Genomic DNA, 23031 nt, shown 5'->3' on the forward strand with positions numbered 1-23031 from the left:
GATCACATGAGATCTTCTGCTGTGGCATGTGACCTCTTAGTTGCAGCAGACAGCATCTGAGCTCTGGTTCTCTTACCAAAGATCTAACCTGAGTCCCTGCATTGGGAATGTGGAGTCTTAGCCACTGATCTCCAGGGAAGTCCCTATTTTAGGATGTAACTTGCCAATATTTTGTTAGAGATTTTTGCATCTATGTTCATGAGAGATATTTTAATTTGCATCCATAATTTTCTTGTAATGTCTGTCTGAATTTAGTATCCAGATAATGATGAGCTCACGAATGATTTAGGACTTATTCTTTCTGCTTGTATCTTCTGGAAGAGATTGTAGAGTTAGTATAATTATAATTAATTCACAAATTATAAATTATAATTATACAGTCACAATTATATATTAAATTATGTCATGTATTTTAATTATAATTTCTTCAATGTTCAGTACAATTCACCAGTAAATCCATCTGGACTTTCTTTTGCTTTTTAAGGTACAGTCTGGCCAATTTTTTAAGCTGTTTCTTGGACTCAAGTTAAGCCCATTGAGGGGTTCAGAGCCTCATTCTCCTCCACCATCCCGTCCACTCTAATCATAATGTTTATTTCCACCTTCTCTCTGTGCCGCCTCACTGTTGTTTTTGTTCTGCATTCTCCTCCTTGAAGCTCTTGTCTTTTCACTTTTCCGCTAATCTCTGCTTTGCTTTCCATGGGCCCATTTCAGGCAGTTCTCAAGGCTGTGTATAAATGGAAAGTTAATCAGCTGACAGTTAAGAATCATGGCTTTTTCCAGGGATGCTGGTTTTCCTTTGTGAGTCTGGGGCTCCCTTCATGGGTAAGCCGACCACCAAACTGAGCACTGGATTTCTGAAAGCTGAGAGAATGATTGAGTACTGTGTCAGATGTTGCGTCAGGAACCTGGTTGAACCTTATTTTGGTTAATCCTCAGAACAGCCTTCGGATAGGAAGTATCGCCTTTTGATAAAGAAGGAAACTGAGGCTCAGAGCTAAGCTCTGAGAGCAGTCTGTGCTGAGCTGAGGTTGCCAGTGCTTGTCACAAAAGCATCGGGACCCTGGGAAGGTGTGTGCGCCCATGCCTACATACACATGTGTGTAAAAGAAGTATTTCATTAAACACATTGTTTTTTTGCTGGTTTAAGCTGACAATTTTTATTTAGAATGATTTTGCTATATCTTCTATCTTTTGGCAAAAGCCCTTTGCTTCAAAATAATTGGATGGAATGTGCAAAACTTCTGTTTTCATAAAGTCTGTTGTTTATTACCAAGCAAAAAGTTAACTGCAGGGTTGTTTTTTACCAGTAACAGACACCAGAGGCCCTGCATGGAACCGAGGTCTGGTCACAGGTCCCTGCCCCAAAGTCTGTCCTCTCCCTAAACGACAGGTTTCTGTACTCTAATACCCTCAAAAGAGAATTAAGCTACTGTATGGGGCTTCCCTGCTGGCTCAGACGGTAAAGAATCTGCCTGCTATGCAGGATACCCGGGTTCGATCCCTGGATGGGGAAGATCCCCTGGAGAGGGGAATGGCAACCCACTCCAGTATTCCTGCCTGGAGAATCCCCATGGAGCCTGGTGGGCAACAGTCCATAGGGTCACAAAGAGCTGGACACGACTGAGAAGCTACTGTATCTGTTCCCGATGGTTTTTTCTTGGGGAGGGAAGGGTGAGGATGCGGTAGGTTTTAAAGAGAAAGGAAAGGGTGACAAAGGAAAGTTGGCAGCTTCCCCTAAAGCTAACTCTCTCTGTTCAGCGCACACACCACTCACCATCTCCCTGTGGCTGATTCAAGGGTACAGATCCACGTGCTCAACTCAGTATCTTTAAATGAAGAATTAACTGAAAACTTCAACTTGAGGTGAGCAAGTACATGATAAGTTTATTCTGGGAAAGAAGCTAAAATACCTGACTTTACTTGGCTGTCTGAAAATCTTCCAGCAGAAAATTATCATTTTATTAATGAATTAAATGCACAAAATATAAAACTACATTTTATGCTAATTACTTACATATAAATGGCAATGAAATTTATAAAATGAGAGAACTGTCTCTGTATTAAAACATTTTTGTTAAGACTACTAAATTAAGTATTTAAACATTTTTACTTAATGCAAAACAATAAACGTTCGCTATTATGAATTTCGGTTTATGCAAAAAATCTTGTCAAATATCTAAAACTAGAAAATGCTGCAATGTTTTTATATTAAATGTTTAAAACTTCAAGGTATAACAAATCAATCTTTTTCTTAATATAAACTGTATCACAATATTCTGGAATTAAATGCTGTTTTGTAACAGAAAAATTATTTCTACAAAAATTTCAGGACCAAAACAGTAAAAAAACTTTGGGTGAGTTTTTTCCAGTTAAGCATCTAAACCGCCGATTTCAGTAGAAGTGGGGCCCACAGAGGCTCACAGAGCAGGAGGTGAGGTGATATCTGCTGCGGATGCGGAGGAAGCGGCCCTGACATCCCAGGCCAGCAAGGCCACTCGCCCGCCATCCCAGAGAGACGCAAGAAACAAAACCCGACGCCAGCACCCCCAGGCAGCAGGGAGTTCACATCTGTTCTAAGACGATCACTCTGTAAGAATCTATTAATAAGCTATAACAGGGGACTTGTGACTGTAGCCATAACATAGATCCAGGATGCCCTTTACAATCCGCGTTTATTTGAGCTCCACGGGCGTTGAGTCGGGTGGAGGTGGTGCCGAACCTGCAATGTAAAACAAGGAGTCGATGAGTAAAGATATCAAGATGGCCTGTTTCACAAATTTAAACATCTAACCTATTAATTGTATTTTTTTTATGCAAGGTAATTTTTTTTTAATGTGGTTTTTTTTTTTTTTGATAGGTAACAAGTGGGTTTATTTAGAGAGAAACAGGCTCCCCAGACAGAGTGTGGGCCATCTCAGTAGGTTGAGAGGCCCATGTGTACCATTTCTAAAAGTCTTTACTAAATTTGTTACAATATTGTTTCTGTTTTATGTTTTGGTTTTTTTGGCCAGGAGGCAGGTGGCATCTTAGCTCCCTGATCAGAGATCAAACTTGCAACCCCTGCATTGGAAGGGGAAGTTGACCACTGGACTGGCAGGGAAGTCCCTAACCTATTATTTTAAATAAAAGAAATGTCTCTGTACTGATTTACTAAAGTAGTAATCCTATTTACCAGATTATAACTGTAGTCTACATAAAATTCTAGTGTACTGTCCTACCCTCAAGGCACTAATCACGTGTCAGAAACGTCGGCTTCCAACTCGCAGGCAGCTGGTGGTCCCCGAGTCAGTCCTGCACGTGCTGAGAAGACTGCTGACCAAAAAATGCTGAGCGCGTTGAGGGGTGGGGCTGGGCAGGGGGCGGCTCAGCGCTATCCGGTTGCCCCGCCCCAGCGAAGGCTGGGGGCCCACACCCCCGGCCCTGCGCCCTGCCCACCATTCCAGGGGTGACATGCTGCCACTCAGCTCAAGGCATTGGTCTGGCAATGTCAGAAACACCTAGCAGGGCTGCAAAAATTGCAGTGAGAAACAATAGTTCTGTGTCTAGTTGAAGGAAAACCCATTCAAGATGTGATGAGGTCTAGGCTTGCAGCGGCTGGCTGCAGTGGAGGGCAGCTGGTGCTTTCCATGCAAAGAAAAGGAATGCTCTGGGTGGGCGATTGCTGTTTATCAAGTGAAAAGCCGGGATGGGCAGGAGGAGAACCAGGAGACTGTGGGCAGAGTGTGGCCGAGGTCAGCCGCAGCACCCGGCAGATCAGAAGTCTTGGTGAGGGAGGGTCAGCAGGCAGGGACACTCAGCGACCCAGAAAATGCACAGAGGCCGGCTGGCTCAACTGCATGGTGCTTCTGCCAAGTTACAGGGCCTTTCCTGCCTACTCGGTCTGCTACTAACTTTGAACTGTGAAAAATTTCCTCTGAGGTTCAGAGGGTCTTGCTGCAAATTCAAACACATGCATATTATATAACACGTGCAATGATTTATTTCCCAGTAGAAAGTATATAACCTTAGACTCATGTCCAGTAACAGTTCTTTAATCAGATAAGATATTTTGGTGGTGGTGAAGTAAATTCTATCTTCTTAAGACCATGCAGAAAAACAATGCTAAAACCCCTCGGAGACCCTCCGTAGGTGGACCTCGGTGCCTGCCACATCTGTATTTAAATTGGGGTCCTCACGTGGCCTTTCATTTGTGCTCTGTTGCTATGTCACATCTGACTCTTTTGCGACCCCATGGACTGTAGCCTGCCAGGCTCCCCTCTCCATGGGATTCTCCAGACAAGAATACTGGAGTGGGTTGCCATTCCCTTCTCCAGGGGATCTTCCTGACCCAGAGGGTGAATCTGTGTCCTGAGTGGCAGGCGGATTCTTCACGCTGAGTCACCTTGGAAGCCCCTTTCACTTCTTTACCATTATTTAAACCCAGCTCTCACACGGTGCCTAATGAAACGTACGTCTCTAAAGTGAACTGAAATATGCTCTATCTTGTGTGGTCTGCATAAAAGACTCATCTTATTGTAGTAATGTAAGTGGTCCTTCTTTTGCTGTCCCCAGGCTGTGTCACTAGAACTCGACTTTTTAGAGGGGTAGATGGCACCAGCTTTTATAGTCAGGACACCAGCAGTTTGGAGAGGGATCTCACAGGCTTCTGAGATACGTCAGCTTCAGGTTCAAGAACCACGTCCATGGACTGTTCTGTGTGTCTGAGACACGTTTTATATCTGGACGAAGGTCAGTTTCTCTAAAAATACTCACTCGGAGGAGAAGACTCTGGAATAAAGAACGAGTAGGTCAGTTTTTAAATTCAATAAAACAGGATAATTTTAAAAGAATTACTTTTAATAATTACTTAAAACTTAGTAAAAGGTTGTATGACTTAAGATGGCATCATGGTGGCAGTGGAGGGAGGGTGTCATTCAGACAGTGGCTGGGGCAGCGAGGTGCCCGCTGGACGGGAAGGTGCACAGAGATCACACTTATAAAACATCACATAAAACACCTGAGATGCTTGAGCAGCACAGTTCCTTCCTCCTTAATCAGAGAACTGAAGCCTCAGGGTGAACCTAAGTTTCCTAAAGATAAATGGTCAATAATTCCTAGAGCTACATAGTCTGGGAGATAGTGAAGGCCAGGCAAGACTCGCCTACTGCGGTCCATGGAGTCGCAGAGTCGGGCATGACTTGGCGACTGAACCACAACAGAAACTAAACATAGTACTCGATAGACTTGAAGATGGACGCGGCCAAAAATAAGACCAACTGTCCCTGTGACTGCGATTGTTATAGAGTTTCTGGATAGCAAGTTTCAGGGAGAGGACCTAACTGTTAATATCTAAAGCTTAATGACGAAGTGTAGAAAGTGCTGACAATGGCCCCACTTCAACTTGAACTGCTAGTGCTTTTCTTTTTTTTTTTTTCTTTTTTATTTTATTTTTTTTTATTAGTTGGAGGCCAATCACTTCACAACATTTCAGCGGGTTTTGTCATACACCGTGGCTTTTTCCGAAGCTGCCTCAGAGAAGACCAGTCATTGCGTGCATCAGAACCTTTTGGATCCAGGAGACTAAAATCGATGTTATGTGTGTGGTACAACACAAGAAACATCGGAATTTTCAACTAAAAGAAAACGTAAAGCTACAGAAATAATGACTTTTGCTATTCATCTGAATAGAGGAAGAAAACAAAATACATATTATCCTCATGTGTGCCTGTAACCTCAATACTTCCCGTAGGTTTTTTATGTGACTTTCGGATCTCTCATTATGATACAGCTAATGAGACAAGGGGTCTTGGTGGCCATGCTCCTCACCTGGGGCTTCCTTGGCGCCTCCGGAAGCCTCTGGGTCTGGGGGCGGCTCAGCATCCAGTGGGGATGGAGATGAGACAGAGGATGGAGGAGTCTGCAGGGTCCTCTTGTCTGAGTCCACTTGCTGCTGTAACCACTCATCCTTATAACCATTGCTAATCAGTTTGGAAAAGTTTGTAGGTGAACTGGGTCTTTGACCAGGTCTCAAAAAGAGAAAAATTAAGTACTTAAGTACAAAGGTGAATGAAAATGCAGAAGCAAACATATTCATGTTAAGCTACATATGTTATTATTCCTGAAGACATCATAGAGATGGTTCTCTTCTCTCCCTGCCTCTCCACCTCTTTCTCAATCTCTCTCCACTTTTAAGCATAAAGAAGTGACCACCAAGCATCTCCTGGACACCTATACTTAGTTCGGCTCACACTTAGCTCAGCTTCCAAAAGCCTTTCTTCAGAACAGCCAATGAGAAGAAGCTGAATTCCAGCATTCTCCAGAGAGCTTTCTCCTGAAAGCACTCTCCTGTCCCTGGGGAGGGATGAGTGACTCAGACTCTACCACTTTGCAACAAATTATTATTATTTCCTTAATGAGTTCTGCCCAGTTCACATTACAGATTATCTTCTGCTTCTTTGCACAGCTTTGCCTTCTATTTACCTCTGTGGCTGTATCTTTACAGACCTTACTGCAACCTACTGAACTCAGAGAGGCAAGGAGATCAACATGGCCAAAGCAGCACGTACTCAGGTGTCAAACAGGGCATGTACATCACCTGTTCCCTCTGAGCCTCAGGTTTCTGACTTGTGAATCACTCTGTTTAGGGGTCTTCCTAATGGCTCTGAATGGCTCTCCTTGTTTGTATAGACAGAGAGATAGACATGGAAATATAGATATAGATGTATCTCTATAGATATATAAATAGAAATATCTATATATAGATAGATGGGGGTATGGATGGGTAGACAGGACAGAGAGATGGATGACAGATAGATGGGGGGATAGACAGAAGGATGAATGGATAGAGAGACGGACAGTTAGGCAGATGATAGAATTTTTTTGCCCTCATAGTGTGAGTGCGGTGCTCTCATGACATTTGTCACACATAATGTGACTGATTGATCGCTCCCCTTCCCCTCCGCCCACTAGGGGAGAAGCCGTTTGAAGAATTAGTCGGACAATTAACGGCATTAGTTCTGGCACTAAAATGGGATTCTGGGAAAGTGAAGAGAAACAGCAGGCATCAAGGGACCTCTCTCCAGCTGGGCAACTACCCTAACGTCAGGGCACCTGATGGATGCTCCAGCGGGATGCAGAGTCGGGGGCTCACTTAGCATGGGCCCCAGGGGTCAGGCCCCAGGGACAGAAGGTGGCAGGACTGAGCAGCACACATGTATTAGAATGAGTGGTCCCAGGTTGGTAGGGTGAGCCTGGGTGAGAGGGTTCCCGAGAAGGGGAAGGCAGGACTCGGGCTGATGGAGGACAGAACTCAGCCCGGCACTCACAGGCACATGAGACGAGAAGGGGAGAGAGGGGGCCACAGGGCCCGGGAGAGTCAGGAGGGAAGGGAAGATGGGAGAAGAAGCCAGCGGACAGGCCGGGCCACGGGAGGCTGTGCAACTGCAGGGACACCCCCGAAGCCTGCTGCTGGGAGGTGAACAGCCTTAGGCGGCATCCACCTCGGGTGTGGAGTGTGGCTGTCACCCGACCAAAGACCAGATGCACACCGAATCCAGACTGCGCTGCCCAGCCCGTGCACTTACATGGGTGGAAAGGACAGTTTGCTTCCTGCAGGGTCTCTGTGGCCAAGAGGGGTCCCCACTTTGCTTGGATACTTAGACTTGATGGCTGGCAGCCTCACCTGCAGAAAAGGGAATGGCAAACCACTTCAGTGTTCTTGCCTTGAGAACCCCATGAACAGTATGAAAAGGCAAAAAGATAGGACACTGAAAGATGAACGCCCCTGGTGGATAGGTGCCCAATATGCTATGGGGTAAGCATGGAGAAATAACTCCTGAAAGAATGAAGAGATGGAGCCAAAGCAAAAACAACACCCAGCTGAGGATGTGACTGGTGAATTAGAAGGTGGTTAAACAAGAGATGGCAAGAGTGAACATTGACATTTTAGGAATCAGTGAATTAAAATTGTCTGGAATGGGTGAATTTAACTCAGACGACCATTATATCTACTACTGTGGGCAAGAATCCCTTAGAAGAAGTGGAGTAGCCATCATAGTCAGAAAAGAGTCCAAAATGCAGTACTTGGGCGCATTCTCAAAAATGACAGAATGGTCTCTGTTTCTAAGGTAAACCAATATCACAGTAATCCAAGTCTATGCCCCAACCAGTAATGCTGAAGAAGCTGAAGTTGAACGGTTCTAAGAAGACCTTATAAGACATTCTAGAACTAACACCCCCAAAAAATGTCCTTTTCATCATAAGGGGACTGGAATGCAAAAGTAAGAAGTCAAGAGATACCTGGAGTAACAGGCAAATTTGGCCTTGGAGTACATCATGAAGCAGGGCAAAGCTAACAGAGTTTTTCCAAGAGAATGCACTGGTCATAGCAAACACCCTCTTCCAACAACACAAGACATGACTCTACACATGGACGTTCACCAGATGGTCAATACCAAAATCAAATTGATTATATTCTTTGCAGCTGAAGATATAGAAGCTCTATACAGTGTACAAAAACAAGACTGGGAGCTGACTGTGGCTCAGATCATGAACTCCTTATTGCCAAATTCAGACTTAAATTGAAGAAAGTATGGAAAACCACTAGACCACTCAGGTATGACCTAAATCAAATCTTTTATGATTATACAGTGGAAGTGACAAATAGACTCAAGGGATTAGATTTGATAGGCAGAGTGCCTGAAGAACTATGGACAGAGGTTTGTGACATTGTACAGGAGGCAGGAATCAAGACCATTACCAAGAAAAAGAAATGCAAAAAGGCAAAATGGCTGTCTGAGGAGGCCTTACAAATAGCTGAGAGAAGAAGAGAAGCTAAAGGCAAAGGAGAAAAGGAAAGATACACCCATTTGAATGCAGAGTTCCAAAGAATAGCAAGGAGAGATAAGAAAGCCTTCCTCAGTGATTCATACACACACACACACACAAAAAAGAATAAAACAATAGAATGGGAAAGACTAGAGATCTTTTCCAGAAAATTAGATATACCAAGGGAATATGTCATGCAAAGATGGGCACAATAAAGGACAGGAATGGTATGGACCTAACAGAAGCAGAAGATATTAAGAAGAGGTGGCAAGAATACACAGAACTGTACAAAAAAGATCTTCACAACCCAGATAATCATGATGGTATAATCACTCATCTAGAGCCACACATCCTGGAATGTGAAGTCAAGTGGGCCTTAGGAAGCTTCACTATGAACAAAGCTAGTGTAGGTGATGGAATTCCAGCTGAGCTATTTCAAATCCTAAAAGATGACACTGTGAAAGTGTCACACTCGATATGCCAGCAAATTTGGACAACTCAGCAGTGGCCACAGGACTGGAAAAGGCCAGTTTTCATTCCAATCCCAAAGAAAGACAATGCCAAAGAATGCTCAACTACCGCACAATTGCACTCATCTCACATGCCAGCAAAGTAATGCTCAAAATTCTCCAAGCCAGGCTTCAGCAATATGTGAACAGTGAACTTCCAAATGTTCAAGCTGGATTTAGAAAAGGCAGAGGAACCAGAGATCAAATTGCCAACATCTGTTGAATCAAAGAAAAAGCAAAAGAATTGCAGAAAAATATCGACTTCTGATTTATTAATTACACCAAAGCCTTTGACTGTGTAGATCACAATAAACTGGAAAATTCTGAAAGAGATGGGAATACCAGACCACGTGATCTGCCTCTTGAAAAACCTGTATGCAGATCAAGAAGCAAGTTAGAACCAGACATGGAACAACAGCCCCGTTCCAAATTGGGAAAGGAGTACATCAAGGCTGTATATTGTCACCCTGCTTATTTACCTTATATGCAGAGTACATCAAGTGAAATGCTGGGCTGGATGAAGCACAAGCTGGAATCAATTTTGCAGGGAGAAATATCAATAACCTCAGATACACAGATGACACCACCCTTATGGCAAAAAATGAAGAGGAATGAAAGAGCCTCTTGATGAAAGTGAAAGAGGAGTGAAAACGCTGACTTAAAACTCAACATTCAGAAAACTAAGATCATGGGATCCAGTGCCATCACTCCATGGCAAATAGATGGGGAAACAGTGGAAACAGTGTCAGACTTTATTTTTTTGGGCTCCAAAATCACTGCAGATGGTGACTGGAGCCATGATGCTTGCTCCTTGGAAGGAAAGTTACGACCAACCTACACAGTATATTAAAAAGCAGAGACATTACTTTGCCAACAAAGGTCCGTCCAGTCAAAGCCACTGTTTTTCAAGTAGTCATGTATGGATGTGAGAGTTGGACTATAAAGAAAGCTGAGTGCTGAAGAATTGATGCTTTTGAACTGTGGTGTTGGAGAAGACTCTTGAGAGTCCCTTGGACTGCAAGGAGATCAAACCCGTCAGTCCTAAAGGAAATCAGTCCTGAATATTCATTGGAAGGACTGATGCTGAAGCTGAAACTCCAATACTTTGGCCACCTGATGTGAAGATGACTCATTGGAAAAGACCATGATGCTGGGAAAGATTGAGAAGGGGACGACAGAAGATGAGATGGATGGATGACATCATTGATGGACATGAGTTTGAGTAAGCTCCAGGGGTTGCTGACGGACAGGGAAGCCTGGGGTGCTGCAGTCCATGGGGTCGCAAAGAGTCGGATATGACTGAGCAACTGAACTGAACTGAACTGAGCCTCACCTATGCAGAGAGACACAGGATAGAACGGGCTTGCTCCCTACACTTTCTCAGCCCCTGCATGACTCTGTCCATGGTTTGGGGGCAATGCAGCGTTTCAGCCTTTAACAGGGCATGTGCACCGACTCTGTTTACCATCTGAAGGCTCTGGGTATTGCTGGGAGGTGTTGCCAGGAACATGTGTGTTCCTGAGAGCAGCTCATTCAGTGATTGTGCAAACGCCAAGACCCAGGTTCAGGGCTGGGATGGGGTGTCCTGAGGGCATACAGCCAGCTAAATACAGGCAGCTGACCCTGCACATGGGGCTCAATTTTCCGAGCCCTGAAATAAACTTCCAGGGTTTCTCCTTCAACTAGACACTGGGAAGTGGGCCTCAAGGCTACTCTCTGGCGAGGCAGGGTTGGTGGGTATGTGTGTGGGTATATGTGTGCATGTGTGTGTGTGTGAGGGTGTCAAGGCTTGCTCACCGCCAGGACACCGCTGCTAGTTTTAACACGAACATCACCAGCTCACTCACAGATCCCCACATCCCAGGAGCCACGCCAGCCATGACCAATGGCCTCTGAACTGAGACACCACCATAAAGCCATGGACCAGACACGGCCTCCATGGCTCCCCTGAAACAGAAATGCCCTGGAAGTGTGTCACCCTGGAGCCAGCACCCCTTCAAGGTCAAATACACCTGCGGGGTTTGTGCAGCAGTGAAGAACTGTCTCCTCTTCCCTTCCTGTCCACACAGAGTGTTCTGGGGAGTTTTAACTTAAACCCTCAAACAGAATGGGCTCGCTCAGAAACTGGCTAATGTCCTTCCTATCTGGGCAGATGAGAAGTGGTGGCCAACTTTCCCCGTGTCAGCTCCTTAAACAAAAGGCAGTCTCACCTCACAGGGTTGATATTCATAAGAAAAGGAAGCTCATTTATTTTGGCCTCTGGCCTTTGTATTTTCCAATACTTTGGCCATCTGATACGAACAGCCAACTCATTGGAAAAGACTGATGCTGGGAAAGCGTGAAGGCAGGAGGAGAAGGGGGCGACAGAGGATGAGATGGTTGGATGGCATCACTGACTCAATGGACATGAGTTTGAGCACTCTGGGAGACGGTGAAGGACAGGGAATATTGGCGTGCTGCAGTCCATGGGGTCGCAAAGAGTGGGACACGACTGAGCGACTGAACAACAACTGGCCTTTGAAAAAAATCAAACTTAAAAGGCAGATTCCGGGGCCAGTAGACACGCGCAGCTGACAAGCAACGCCATGCCATCTATCTGGTGCTCCTGTCACCTTTTTCTTCTCCTTTTCAAGTTCCTCGGCCTCTCTTTGCCAAACCGTCTTCATGTCAAAGTCGAAGGGGCCCATTCTGGACTCGAAGTTGCCAGTGGCCTGATCGGGGTTAAACTCTTCATAAACCATGTAATCGGGTATGGACACAGCAGGGACCCTGCAGAAAAAGAGGGGAGGGCCCGCCAGCCGCTTAGGGCCACTTCCGGTTCCCCCCTCCCCGCCACCTGGTACAGACCTCCAGGCCCCGCCCACCCCACCCCTCCTTTTCTCGGCTCCTCATTCAGCCAGGATAAAGCTCCAACTCTTAGCTGCTGGAAAGCAGGAAGGGGAGGGCCTGAGTTGAGCAGGGGAGGGAAGGGAGGGAAGAAGGGAGGGAAAAGAGTGCAGGGGATGGGGGAAGCCTCCCGCAGGCGGGGCCCAGGAGAAGCTGGGCAGTCGGCAGAGTGCCAGGCAGGGTGGGAGAGAAAAGGGCTGCAGGGGCTGCAAGGAGGCTGCGGGTGGGGCGGCCGGAGAAGTCAGAGGCTGGGGGTGCCGGGCTGGGCGGTGGCTGCAACGCGGGGGTCAGGATACTCACTGCCTCTGGTCTGCCGTCGGCGGCTTGCTGTGGTGGATGTACCAGTCTGGCAAGGAGTAGGCCACCGGGGAGCCCTTCGTGGTCCCGGGGGCAAAGTGCTTCAACAGATCTCGAAGGCAGAAAGACGCGGCGGTGAGCATCACCGCCCCCATCGGAGCCTGAGCATCATCAGCCAGCAGGTCGCTGCTGACACGGGAACTGGGCTTCCTCCGCTGCTCTTTGACTGGGCTCGGAGGAGGGGGTTGGGGGGGACATCGGGGTGTCCCTGGTTCTCACCTGCCAGTGCCCGTGCTGCCTGGTGCCGAGAACACCCCCTCCCTCTGCCCCCCACCTTCTCCTCCCATCCAAGCATCCTGGAGGCGGTGAGGGGGTGTCGTTGCTCCAGGACAACGACTGTGGAGACAAAACTCATCGGGCTGGGGGCTGGGGGCCGGGGGCCAGCTTGCTGTCTCCTCTCTCAGCCCAGGAGGGTCTGTTCTCTGTCCCTACTCCTTCACACCCGGGGCATTTCTAGGGTAAGCCTCCAGGTTTCTGGTGGGAAGCGGGCACCGGCCCCTCTAAATCATGGAGTAGGGGTCCTGTTAACTGGTGTCTCCTTCAGAGCCAAGTTGAGAAGCACAGAGACTCACTCCAGCTCCCGACCCACGCTCTAGCTGCCGGGTCTTCATCCCCCTCCCCCAGGCTGGAGGCTTTTCACAGCGGGGCTCGGGGAGGGGGCGGGGGTCGACAGGCCGGAGCTGCGAGTGACTGGTTTTGCCTGCTAAGCGGGGCAGTGGCCAATACTATTAGTAGACATTTTAAACTTTTCTACTTTTCCTCGAACTTTTCATTTTTTAAATATTTCAAATGTAGACAGAAGTTCCCTCAAATGGTATGAACTCCGCTATACCCTCCACCCAGATTCCCCAAACACCATGCTTCGTTTCCCATGTGCTCCCCCCTCCCTCCCACTAGTATTGTCACTGTCTGTTGCTCTTTGGGGGAACCACGTGGGGTTTTTCCAGTGACAGTTATGACATAATCACAGCACAGTGATCAAAATCAGGAAGTCAGTGTGATGCGATCCTTTTATCCAATTACAGATCTTATTCAGGTTTTGCCAGCTGTCCCACTGATGTTCTTTTAGCCCGTGGCTTGGAGTGAGGAGGGGACCCCACTTCTGAAGGTGCTTTACATGCAAGGAGTCACACAGTCTGTTCTGGGTTTTGTAGAAATCACAGCCCAGATGCCACCATCTGCCATGTAGCCCAGCTTCTCCGTGATAACCTTCACGGAAGGAAGGGCGGCCAGAGAGAGAAAGGTCAGCGTTTCTCAGGGTCGCTCTCCACAAAGGCCCGGCAGAAGGTGTTCTAGACGTGACTCCTAAGCTGAGCAGCAACTTGAGTTAGCACAACTGAACAAGATTTTCTCAGTGAAATCATGGATAAAGGTCAGATGTTTGTCAGCGTCACCACTGATGCTCATCCCGGCGTCTGTCATGCAGAAGACTAATATACACCTGAGGGATGAGGAGACTGAGCAACAGGAAACAAAGATGCTTCACGGGCAAGTGCAGAAGGGCTGACCCCTTCTTACCCCCTAGAAGGGTGACTGCAGTGCAGAGACAGCGACTGCAGCTAGACAGCGAGGCGGGCGTAGAGTCACCTCTGGGTGTTGCTCAGGAGAAATCCAAAGAAAATCCCAATCTGGTGAATGCACAGTCTAGTTGGTTTTTCCCATAAACGGCAGCACGTCCCTGAAGAGTCTGCACCCTGGGCTGTATCAGGCAACCTGGAAGTCCTATGACTTTGGGCAAAATTCCTACACTTGACAGTAACACGTGTCCAGACCCCAGATGGCATCTGGACGTCCAGATGACAAGGTCACACCCCCTCTCCAACACACACAAAAGCACTGCTCACCAGGGCGGCCACCTTGCTTGGCCAGCTTCACGTACTCCGAGTCTGTCTCCTTCACCCAGTACCTCCGCACTCCGAGCGTGTGCCCGCTGGGGGCTTCCCTCAGGTCGCTGAGGCCGGGAATCTGCGATGCTGGTGGGGCGTCCATGGCCTTCTCTGACTGCTTCACAGGAAGGTGGTAATACCAGTCTAGGCAAGAGGAGGCCCAGGGTCAGGATGTTACTCACGGAGCCCAGGCTGGCTTGGTCCCCTGCCCAGGAGACATCAAGGAGGGCGTCTCACCCTCCCCAGGACACCAGCAAAGCAGAAACTGCCCTCTTCTGAAAACCTGCTACCTGACGCATCTCCCTGCCGGTCATGTAGTCAGCAGATCCTAAAGGCCGCCAGCAACAGCCACAGTGCCCAGCAGGAGAACACCCTCGAGGAGGCTGGCTGGCCTCTGTGCCCAGCTGCCCCGCTGTCCCAAAGCAGTGAGACCAGAGCCCTTTCCTGGGTGTCTTAGCCTCCCAGTGAGGTTTCCAAATTCCCTACATGTGTATCTCTCTTCTCCTTCAATCTTCCCTGAATTGGGACTTGACTGCATTTCTGGACATGTCAGGGAGTACACATTCCTGATGGAGCAAGAAATGGCAACCCACTCCAGTATTCTCACCTGTAAATCCCATGGACCAGAGGAGCCTTGTGGGCTATATAGTCTATGGAGTCGCAAAGAGTCAGACACGACTGAGCATGCATCATGCACCCACACATTCCTAAAGGATCCAAAATCACTCAAAACATGGGCAAGTCTCTGAACTATGTGGCCAAAAGTTGGCCAAGATTTGATCAACTTAGACTTTCAAAGCACTGAGATTTCATGATAAAAATTCACCAAAGTGGGCATAGAGGGACCTAATTTCAACATAATAAAAAGCTACTATGACAAACCCACAGCCAGCATAATACTCAATGGTAAAAAGCTGAAAGCCTCCCCACTAAACTCTGGAACAAGACAGTGATGCCCATTCTTACCACTTCTATTCAACACAGTACTGGAATCCTAGGCAAAGCAGTCAAAAAATAAAAATAAATAAAAAGTATTCAAATTGGTCGGAAAGAGGTAAAAATGTTATTATACACAGGTGACATGATACTATATATAGAAAACCCTAAAGACTCCACCCAAAAACTACTAAAAATGATAAATGAATTTAACCACATAGCAGGATACAAGATTAACATACAGAAATCTGTTGCATTTCTTTGTACTAATAATGAAATATCACAAAGTTAAAAAAAAAAAAATCCCTTTTAAAATAGCATCAAAAATAAATAAATAAAATGAAATACTTAGGAATAAACCCAATCAAGGAGGCAAAAGACACATATGCTGCTAACTGTAAGGAAAACTGAAGATGATTTAAAGAAGTGGAAAGATATCCCATGCTCCTAGGTTGGAAGAATTAATACTGTTAAAAAGACCATCCTACCCAAAGCAATTTACAGCTGTAACATGACACCTATCAAATTACCCAGTACATTTTTCACAGAACTAGAACAAATAATCCTAAAATTTATATGAAATATTAAAAGATCCAGAATTTTCAACCAATCTTGAGGAAAAAGAAAAATCTGGAGACATAATTCTCCCAGATTTCAGACAATACTACAAACCTCCAGTAATCAAAACAGTGTGGTACTGGCACAAAAAACAGACAAACCAGTCAATGGGCTAGAATAGAGAGCCCTGAAATAAACCCACACACCTGTGGTCAAATAACCTTTGATGAAGAAGGCAAGACTATACAATGGGGAAAAGACAGCCTCTTCAGCAAGTGGTATTGGGAAAGCTGGACAGTCATTTAAATCAATGAAGCTAGAACAGACTTTCTTACCATACAGAAAAATAAACTCAGAATGGCTGAGAGAAAAATACGACATGACACCATAAAGCTCCTAGAAGACAGCACAGGCAAAACATTCTCTGACATAAATCATAACAATGTTTTCTTAGGCCAATTTCCAAAGGCAATAGAAATAAAAACAATAAGAAACAAAGGGGACTAATCAAACTTACAAGCTTTTGCACAGCAAAGGAAACCTAAGCAAAATGAAAAAACAAACTATGAACTGGGAGAAAATATTTGCAAACCATGTGATGGACAAAGGTTTATGTCCAAAATGCACAAACAGCTCATATAATGCAGTAACAACAAAAAAAAACCCCAAACAAACCAATCAAAAAATGGTCAGAAAAGCTAGATAAACATTTCTCCAAAGGAGACATAGAGATGGCGAAAAGGCACATGAAAATATGCTCAACATCACTAATTATTATTGTTGTTATTGTTCAGTCGCTAAGCCATGTCCTACTCTTTGCGACCCCATGGACTGCAGCATGCCACACTCCCCGGTCCTTCACGGTCTCCCAGAGTTTGCTCAAGTTCATGTTCATTGAGTTGGTGATGCCATCCAACCACCCCATCCTCTGTCACTCCCTTCTCTTGCCTTCAGTCTTTCCCAGCATCAGCGTCTTTTCCAATGAGTCAGCTCTTTGAATCAAGTAGCCAAAGTACTGAAGCTTCAGCTTCACCATCAGTCTTTCCAATGAATATTCAGGATTGATTTCCTTTAGGACTGACTGGTTTGACCTCCTTGCAGTCCAAGGACTCTCAAGGGTCTCCTCCAGCACCACAGTTTGAAAACATCAATTCTTTGGTGCTCAGCCTTCTTTATGGTCCAACTCTCACATCTGTACATGACTCCTGGAAACACCATAGCTTTGACTATTTTGGCCTTTGTCAGCAAAGTAATGTCTCTGCTTTTGAATATGCTGTCTAGGTCGGTCATGGCTTTCTTTCCAAGGACCAAGCATCTTTGAATTTCATGGCTGCAGTCACCGTCCACAGTGATTTTGGAGCCCAAGAAAATAAAACCTGGCACTACTTCCACTTTTTCTCCTTCTATTTGCCATAAAGTGTTGGGACTGGATCCCATGATTTTAGTTTTTTGAATGCTGAGTTTTAAGCCAGCTTTTTCACCTTCATCAAGAGGCTCTTTAGTTCCTCTTCACTTTCTGCCATGACAGTGGTGTTATCTGAGGTTACTGATATTTCTCCCGGCAATCTTGGTTCCAGTTTGAGCTTCATCCAGCCTGGCAATTTGCAACATGTACTCTGCATATAAATGAAATAAGCAGAGTGACAATATACAGCCTGACGTACTCCTTTCTCAACTTTGAACCAGTCTGCTATTCCATGTCCAGTTCTAACTGTTGCTTCTGGACCTATATACAGGTTTCTTAGGAGGCAGGTGAGGTGGTCTGGTATTCCCATCTCCATTTTCCAGTTTGTTATGATCCACACAGTCAAAAGCATTAGCGTAGTCAATGAAGCAGAAGTAGATTTTTTTTTTAATTCTCTTGCTTTTTCTATGATCCAACAAATCATTTGATCTCTGGATCTTTTGCCTTTTTTAAATCCAGCTTGTACATCTGGAAATTCTCAGTTCATGTATTGCTGAAGCCTAGCTTGAAGGATTTTCAGCATAACCTTTCTAGCAGGTAAGATGAGCACAACTGTACCGCAGTTTGAACATTCTTTGGCATTGCCTTTCTTTGGGAATAGAATGAAAACTGACCTTTTTCAGTTTTGTGGCCACTGCTAAGTCTTCCAAATTTGCTGACATACTGACTGCAGCAGATAGATGCACATCAAAACTACAATGAGGTCATTGTAGTTTTGTAAAATGGTCATCATCGAAAAGTCTACAAACAAAAAATGCTGTAGGTGGGGAGGAAAGGGAACCCTCCTACACTCCTGGTGGGAACGTAAACTGGCACAGCCACTATGGAGGACACTATGGTGCTTTCTTATGAAACTAAAACAGAACTACCATACAATCCTACAATCCACTCTTGGGAATACATCTAGAAAAGAAGAAAACTCTAATTCAAAAAGTTACATGCACCCCAGTGTTCATAGCAGCACTATTTACAATAGTCAGGACGTGAAGACAACCTAAATGTCCATCAACAGATGAATTTATAAAGATGTGGTACATATAATGGAATACTATGTAGCCATAAAAAAGCATGAACTAATGCCACTGCAGCAACATGGATGGGCCTAGAGATTATCATACTAGGTGAAGTAATCAGATGTAGAAAGACAAATACCATGGATCACTCATAAATGGAATCTTAAAAAATGATACAAATAAACTTAATTACAAAACAGAAACAGACTCACAGACATAGAACACAGACTTAATGACAACCAAAGGGGAAAGATGAGGGGAGGCATAAATTAGAAGGTTGTGATTCACATGTTCACACTGCTATATATAAAATAGAAAATCAATAAGGACCCACTGTATAGCACATGGAATTATACTCAGTATCTTGTAAAAACCTATAATGGAAAGAATTTGAAAAAAAAATGTGTATATGTATGTGTAACTGAATAACTTTGCTGTACATCTGAAACTAACACAAACCACATTGCAAATCACCTATATACTTCAATTAAAACAAACATGCTGAGACAGAAGTAACAGCTCTGGTGAACAGGTTTGCTAATTTGACAGGAGCAGGACGGAGTGCTACCTCAGGAAGGCTGGATGGTGAACAACCTGACCTGATACCCACCCCCCGGGGGGCATCCTGACAGGCCCTCCTGCCAGACACTGGCCGCACCCGCTCCACACATGCCCCTCAGCTTTCCTGTGGCTTGAGGTGGGAAGCAGGACATCCCAAGAGGTCAGACGGGAAAGGGGAGAAGCACCCTGAAGGGCTGCTGAACAGACAGGCAGGGGCTTTGCCCTGGGCAACCTCGCGCTGTGGGAACCCTCTCAGGCTGCAGATTGGTTGGGGGCTGAATGTGGCTATCGTGGAAACATCCAGTTGGGTCCCACAGAACTGAAGTGTGGTGAGTACAGATAAAGGGTGTGTCCAGTGGTTAAAAATCCGTCTGCCAATGCAGGAGTCTGGAAAGATCCCTCGTGCAATCTTGGAGCAACTAAGAGCGTGCGCCACACTCCTGAGGCCACGAGCTGCGACTCCTGAAGCCTGTGTGCCCTAGAGCCTGCACTCTGCCCGCAAGAGAAGCCACTGCAGCGAGACGCCGGCACGCCACAGCAAGGATAGCCCCGGCTCACCACAACCGGGGAAGGTCCGTGCAAGCGGCCAAGACACAATGCAGTCAAAATAAACAAACACATTTTAAACAGTGTATGAGATTTCTAGCAGATGAGAGCTGATAAACAGGAGGGTGGGGGGGCAAAGGGGGATAAGTGAAGGCCAGCTTACTCTCACCTCCCTCTCCACTGATCTGCTGGGCCCTACCTCCTCCAGAGAGTGGTCACGGGTGGTGAGCAGAACGGGTCTTGGCAGAGCCCTGAGGCCCCTCAGTGGGCACCCAGGACAGAACCCTGCAGGTGGCTTGGCTGACCACCTGTGAGGGTCCCTGCCAGGAGCAAGAGGTGTCGGCAGAAGCCCGAGGACCTGCAGTTATCAGGCCCACTCATAATCCCACAGAGAGAAGACACTCTGGGCTGTTGGTGTTCCGGTGACACTCTGCATCTGAAACTGATGAACCCACATGTCCAAATATAAGAACAGACATCACAGATGACTGAGAACTAGAGGACAAAACCTAGGAGGGATGTGAAATAAAAAAGATGCCACTACCGTGGCACAAGTGTCTCTAGAATTTAAGAGCTTACTGGAACCAGCTGTCCAAAACGCATGGCAGTCAGGGTCTAACACAGGACTAGCTCCTGGCAGGTGCAATGGGTGATTTCCAGAGTCCACTTGGCTAGGCCACAGTTCCCAGACTGGGGTCTCCTGAGAAGGAAGGAATTCTGCCCCCAGATGGCCTTCCAACCCAGGGCTGTAGCATCAGCTCCTTCTTGGCCTGCTCCAAAACTGTGTGAGCCAGTTCCTTAAAATAAATCGATGTCTCGGTTAATCTAATCTCTCTTTCTCTTTCTACGCACACACACACATACACACAAACACACACACAAAGGCACAGATGTTGTTGGGCTCTGGAGAATTCCGAGTGGTACAGCAGGATCACAGGAATACAGTGCTGAATAGATGGCTTTACACAAGCACACACAGATCCCAGGGACAAGAAGTCACCTTCCTCCACAGCTAAAAGTTAGCCATGCAATCTCTACTTAGAACTACAGCTGAGTTCACTGTGTAAGAAATGAATGTTCATGGAAAAATCTTTAAAATATCTAAACAACAGTAATGAGATGAACACTATAATGAAAACATAATAGAGGGAAAAGGAGAAAAGAGAAAGAGGAAGGAAAAAAAACCCAATGGGAAAGCTTTAAAGAAGTTTGCCTGAGCTCACAGAGTTAGTTTTAGAACCAGGAGGAAGGGCTTAGGAGCATCGTATCTGATCATATTCAGCTCAAATATTTTCTTTCAGAGGGAAGGCATTCGATTCTTGCTTTATTTTTCCTCTCAGTGTTTTGATTACTAATTAATCCACAGAGAACAGAGTAGTTTCTACATCTCATTACTGGAAGCTTCGGGCAGGAACTGAGCTCTAATTTGGTTGGCCATTTACGATGGCGTGCCCTGCTCAGAGTCAGCACATGAGTCACTGTGAACCAACTGTCTCTCTCTCTCTCACACACACACACATACACGGTTGAAGGAGTGAGAATTATCTTGTCCTCAACCATGATTAGTACTTGTCTGGCACCAGATCACACACACGACCGTGTAGATTTCTTTACCGGCTCCCGTCTCCTCCTGGCTTGCTTTATCTACGAGCCCGGCTCAGAGCTGACTGTAGGTTGACTCAAGTCCTGCAGTTCTCTGGTCTTTGAGCCATGAGAGGTAACCCAAAGGCGGGATCCTGGCAACCAGCCTCAGCCTTGGAGAACAAGGCAGCTTTCTGAAACTCTAAGCCTCAGCGTTCTCATCTGCAAACCAGGCTAACAAGCCCTCAGCAGGTTGTCCTGAAGTTCAGTGTTAGCGTGACAGCGTTTAGCACACAGGGGAGGCTACGCAGTAGGGCACTGAGACACCAGAAAACCAGGCTGAGAGCCCACAGTGGAGACTGGGACCCAGGCCTCCTGTGCCCCCTGCCCCCCATTCCAGCACAGCCACAGCCTCATCAACAGCGGTCACAGCGGAGCTCTGGGCCAGAAGCACGGGGAGACTGTGAAGGCCACACTCGGTCCCACTGCCGGCAGTCCACTTGCCAACCCCTACCCCGCTCCTTCCAACAGAGCTTCGGGACCCTCTTCTCCATCCTCCTACTCCAGCCCTTCAGGAGATGGGGAAGAATAAAACCAAAGTCAAAATCAGACCACAGCAGCTAGGTCTTCTTCTTTCCCTTCTTCCAACTTCACAATGAGAAGCCCACTGCAGTGCCAGCCTCCACCGGAGGCTTACTTCCTGTGTTCAGCTGCCTAAAGCAGGAGACACAGTTACCCTGGTTGGAGTCTAAATTAGGAGCAAGAGATAGGTGATCAAGGAAACACACAAGGATGCAGCTGAAAATGAAAGTGTCCAAGTCAACACAGGGTTACTGTTACAGAGAAATTTTCAGAGATGCTATTGCTCCAAGAACTGAGTAGCTCTAACAGCAGTGGGTAGCCTGGCTTTCTTTTGTTGAAAATAGGGAAACAAACGAAAAAACCCCAGAAGCCAAGTTCCCCTCTACCCCTAGATCCCCACCTTACTTTTAAGCCTTACTTCCACCCTGGGCACAGGGGCAGTGTGTAGCTTTCTTTGATGGTACCCCCGTGTTAGTCCTGTCCCCTCCCCGCCGCCTTCTCCTCACACGCATGCAGGACACAGGTGAGCCTGTCCAGTAGCAGAGCAAAGGCAGATCTCCTCTCCTCTGGTCACTCACCGCAGGGCGCGTAGCGGCTCGCGGCCCCATGCAGCTCCTTGCTGGTATTCCTCATACCCTGAGACACGCTGGGCCGGGGGTTCACGGGCGAGCCAGGAACCGTCGCCGGGGCTGAGCTGCATAGGCTGGGCCCGCACCCTACTCGGTCCGTCCTCCTCCACCTGACGGGTATGCAGGCGTCTCACCATTCAGGTAGTGCGTGCACGCCCAGGCAAGGCATCAGCAGGGGCGCGTCCCGGCTAGGTATACGCATCAGGGGCACGCACGCAAAGTAGCCAGCAGAAGACAGCAGGTTCCGAAGTCCCGCCCCGGCCCGGTGCTCCTCCATTTCAGGAGACAGGGGTCCCTCCCGGTCCCGGCTCCACAGGCCGTCTGACCCCGCTCACCTGCGGACCTAGGGTCTGGGTGGGTGCCACCGGCAGCGTCTGAGACCAGTTTGTTCCGGCTGGCGGCGGAGACCAATCCCAAATCCCAGAGAGGCGCGGAACTACAGCAACCCGCGTCGCCAGGGCAACGGCCTGGGCCAACCGGCGGCCGCGGAAGGAGCACAGGCAGCCAATCGGAGCAGTGTGAGGGCGGGCCAATCGGGTCAGGGGCGTGGCTTGGTCGCCTACAGTCAACTGCCCGGGGCTTGGGCGCGGTCTAGGTGGTGGCGCTGGCGAGGCTGAGCGGGTCCTGGGGCGTGCCAGCCTCGGAGTTGAGACCTCCGCCCTCCTGACGACCTGGAAGACTCAACAGCGGTTTGTGCATCTCCGGTTTATTTAA

The 23031-nt window shown here is 47.0% G+C and overlaps 1 protein-coding gene across 2 annotated transcripts; it reads right to left on the reverse strand.

Annotated features, from left to right (window-relative positions):
• Positions 1-1861: 1861 nt before the first annotated feature.
• On the reverse strand, positions 1862-22787 carry C18H7orf57 (chromosome 18 C7orf57 homolog). Of its 2 annotated transcripts, XM_061164846.1 has the most exons (9): positions 22653-22787; positions 22267-22427; positions 14405-14590; positions 12504-12612; positions 11930-12086; positions 7566-7663; positions 5809-6008; positions 4756-4770; positions 1862-2722 (listed from the first exon to the last, which is right to left on the reverse strand). In XM_061164846.1, the coding sequence occupies exons 2-9, from the start codon at positions 22319-22321 to the stop codon at positions 2676-2678; spliced, it is 867 nt and encodes a 288-aa protein (XP_061020829.1). In that variant the 5' UTR covers positions 22322-22427; positions 22653-22787; the 3' UTR covers positions 1862-2675. The 2 variants fall into 2 exon arrangements, with proteins under 2 accessions (XP_061020829.1, XP_061020830.1); XM_061164847.1 differs by lacking the exon at positions 22267-22427 and having other exon boundaries at positions 22653-22758.
• Positions 22788-23031: the final 244 nt, after the last annotated feature.

This window comes from Dama dama, chromosome 18, assembly GCF_033118175.1.
Source record: "Dama dama isolate Ldn47 chromosome 18, ASM3311817v1, whole genome shotgun sequence".
NCBI classification, from domain to species: domain Eukaryota; kingdom Metazoa; phylum Chordata; class Mammalia; order Artiodactyla; family Cervidae; genus Dama; species Dama dama.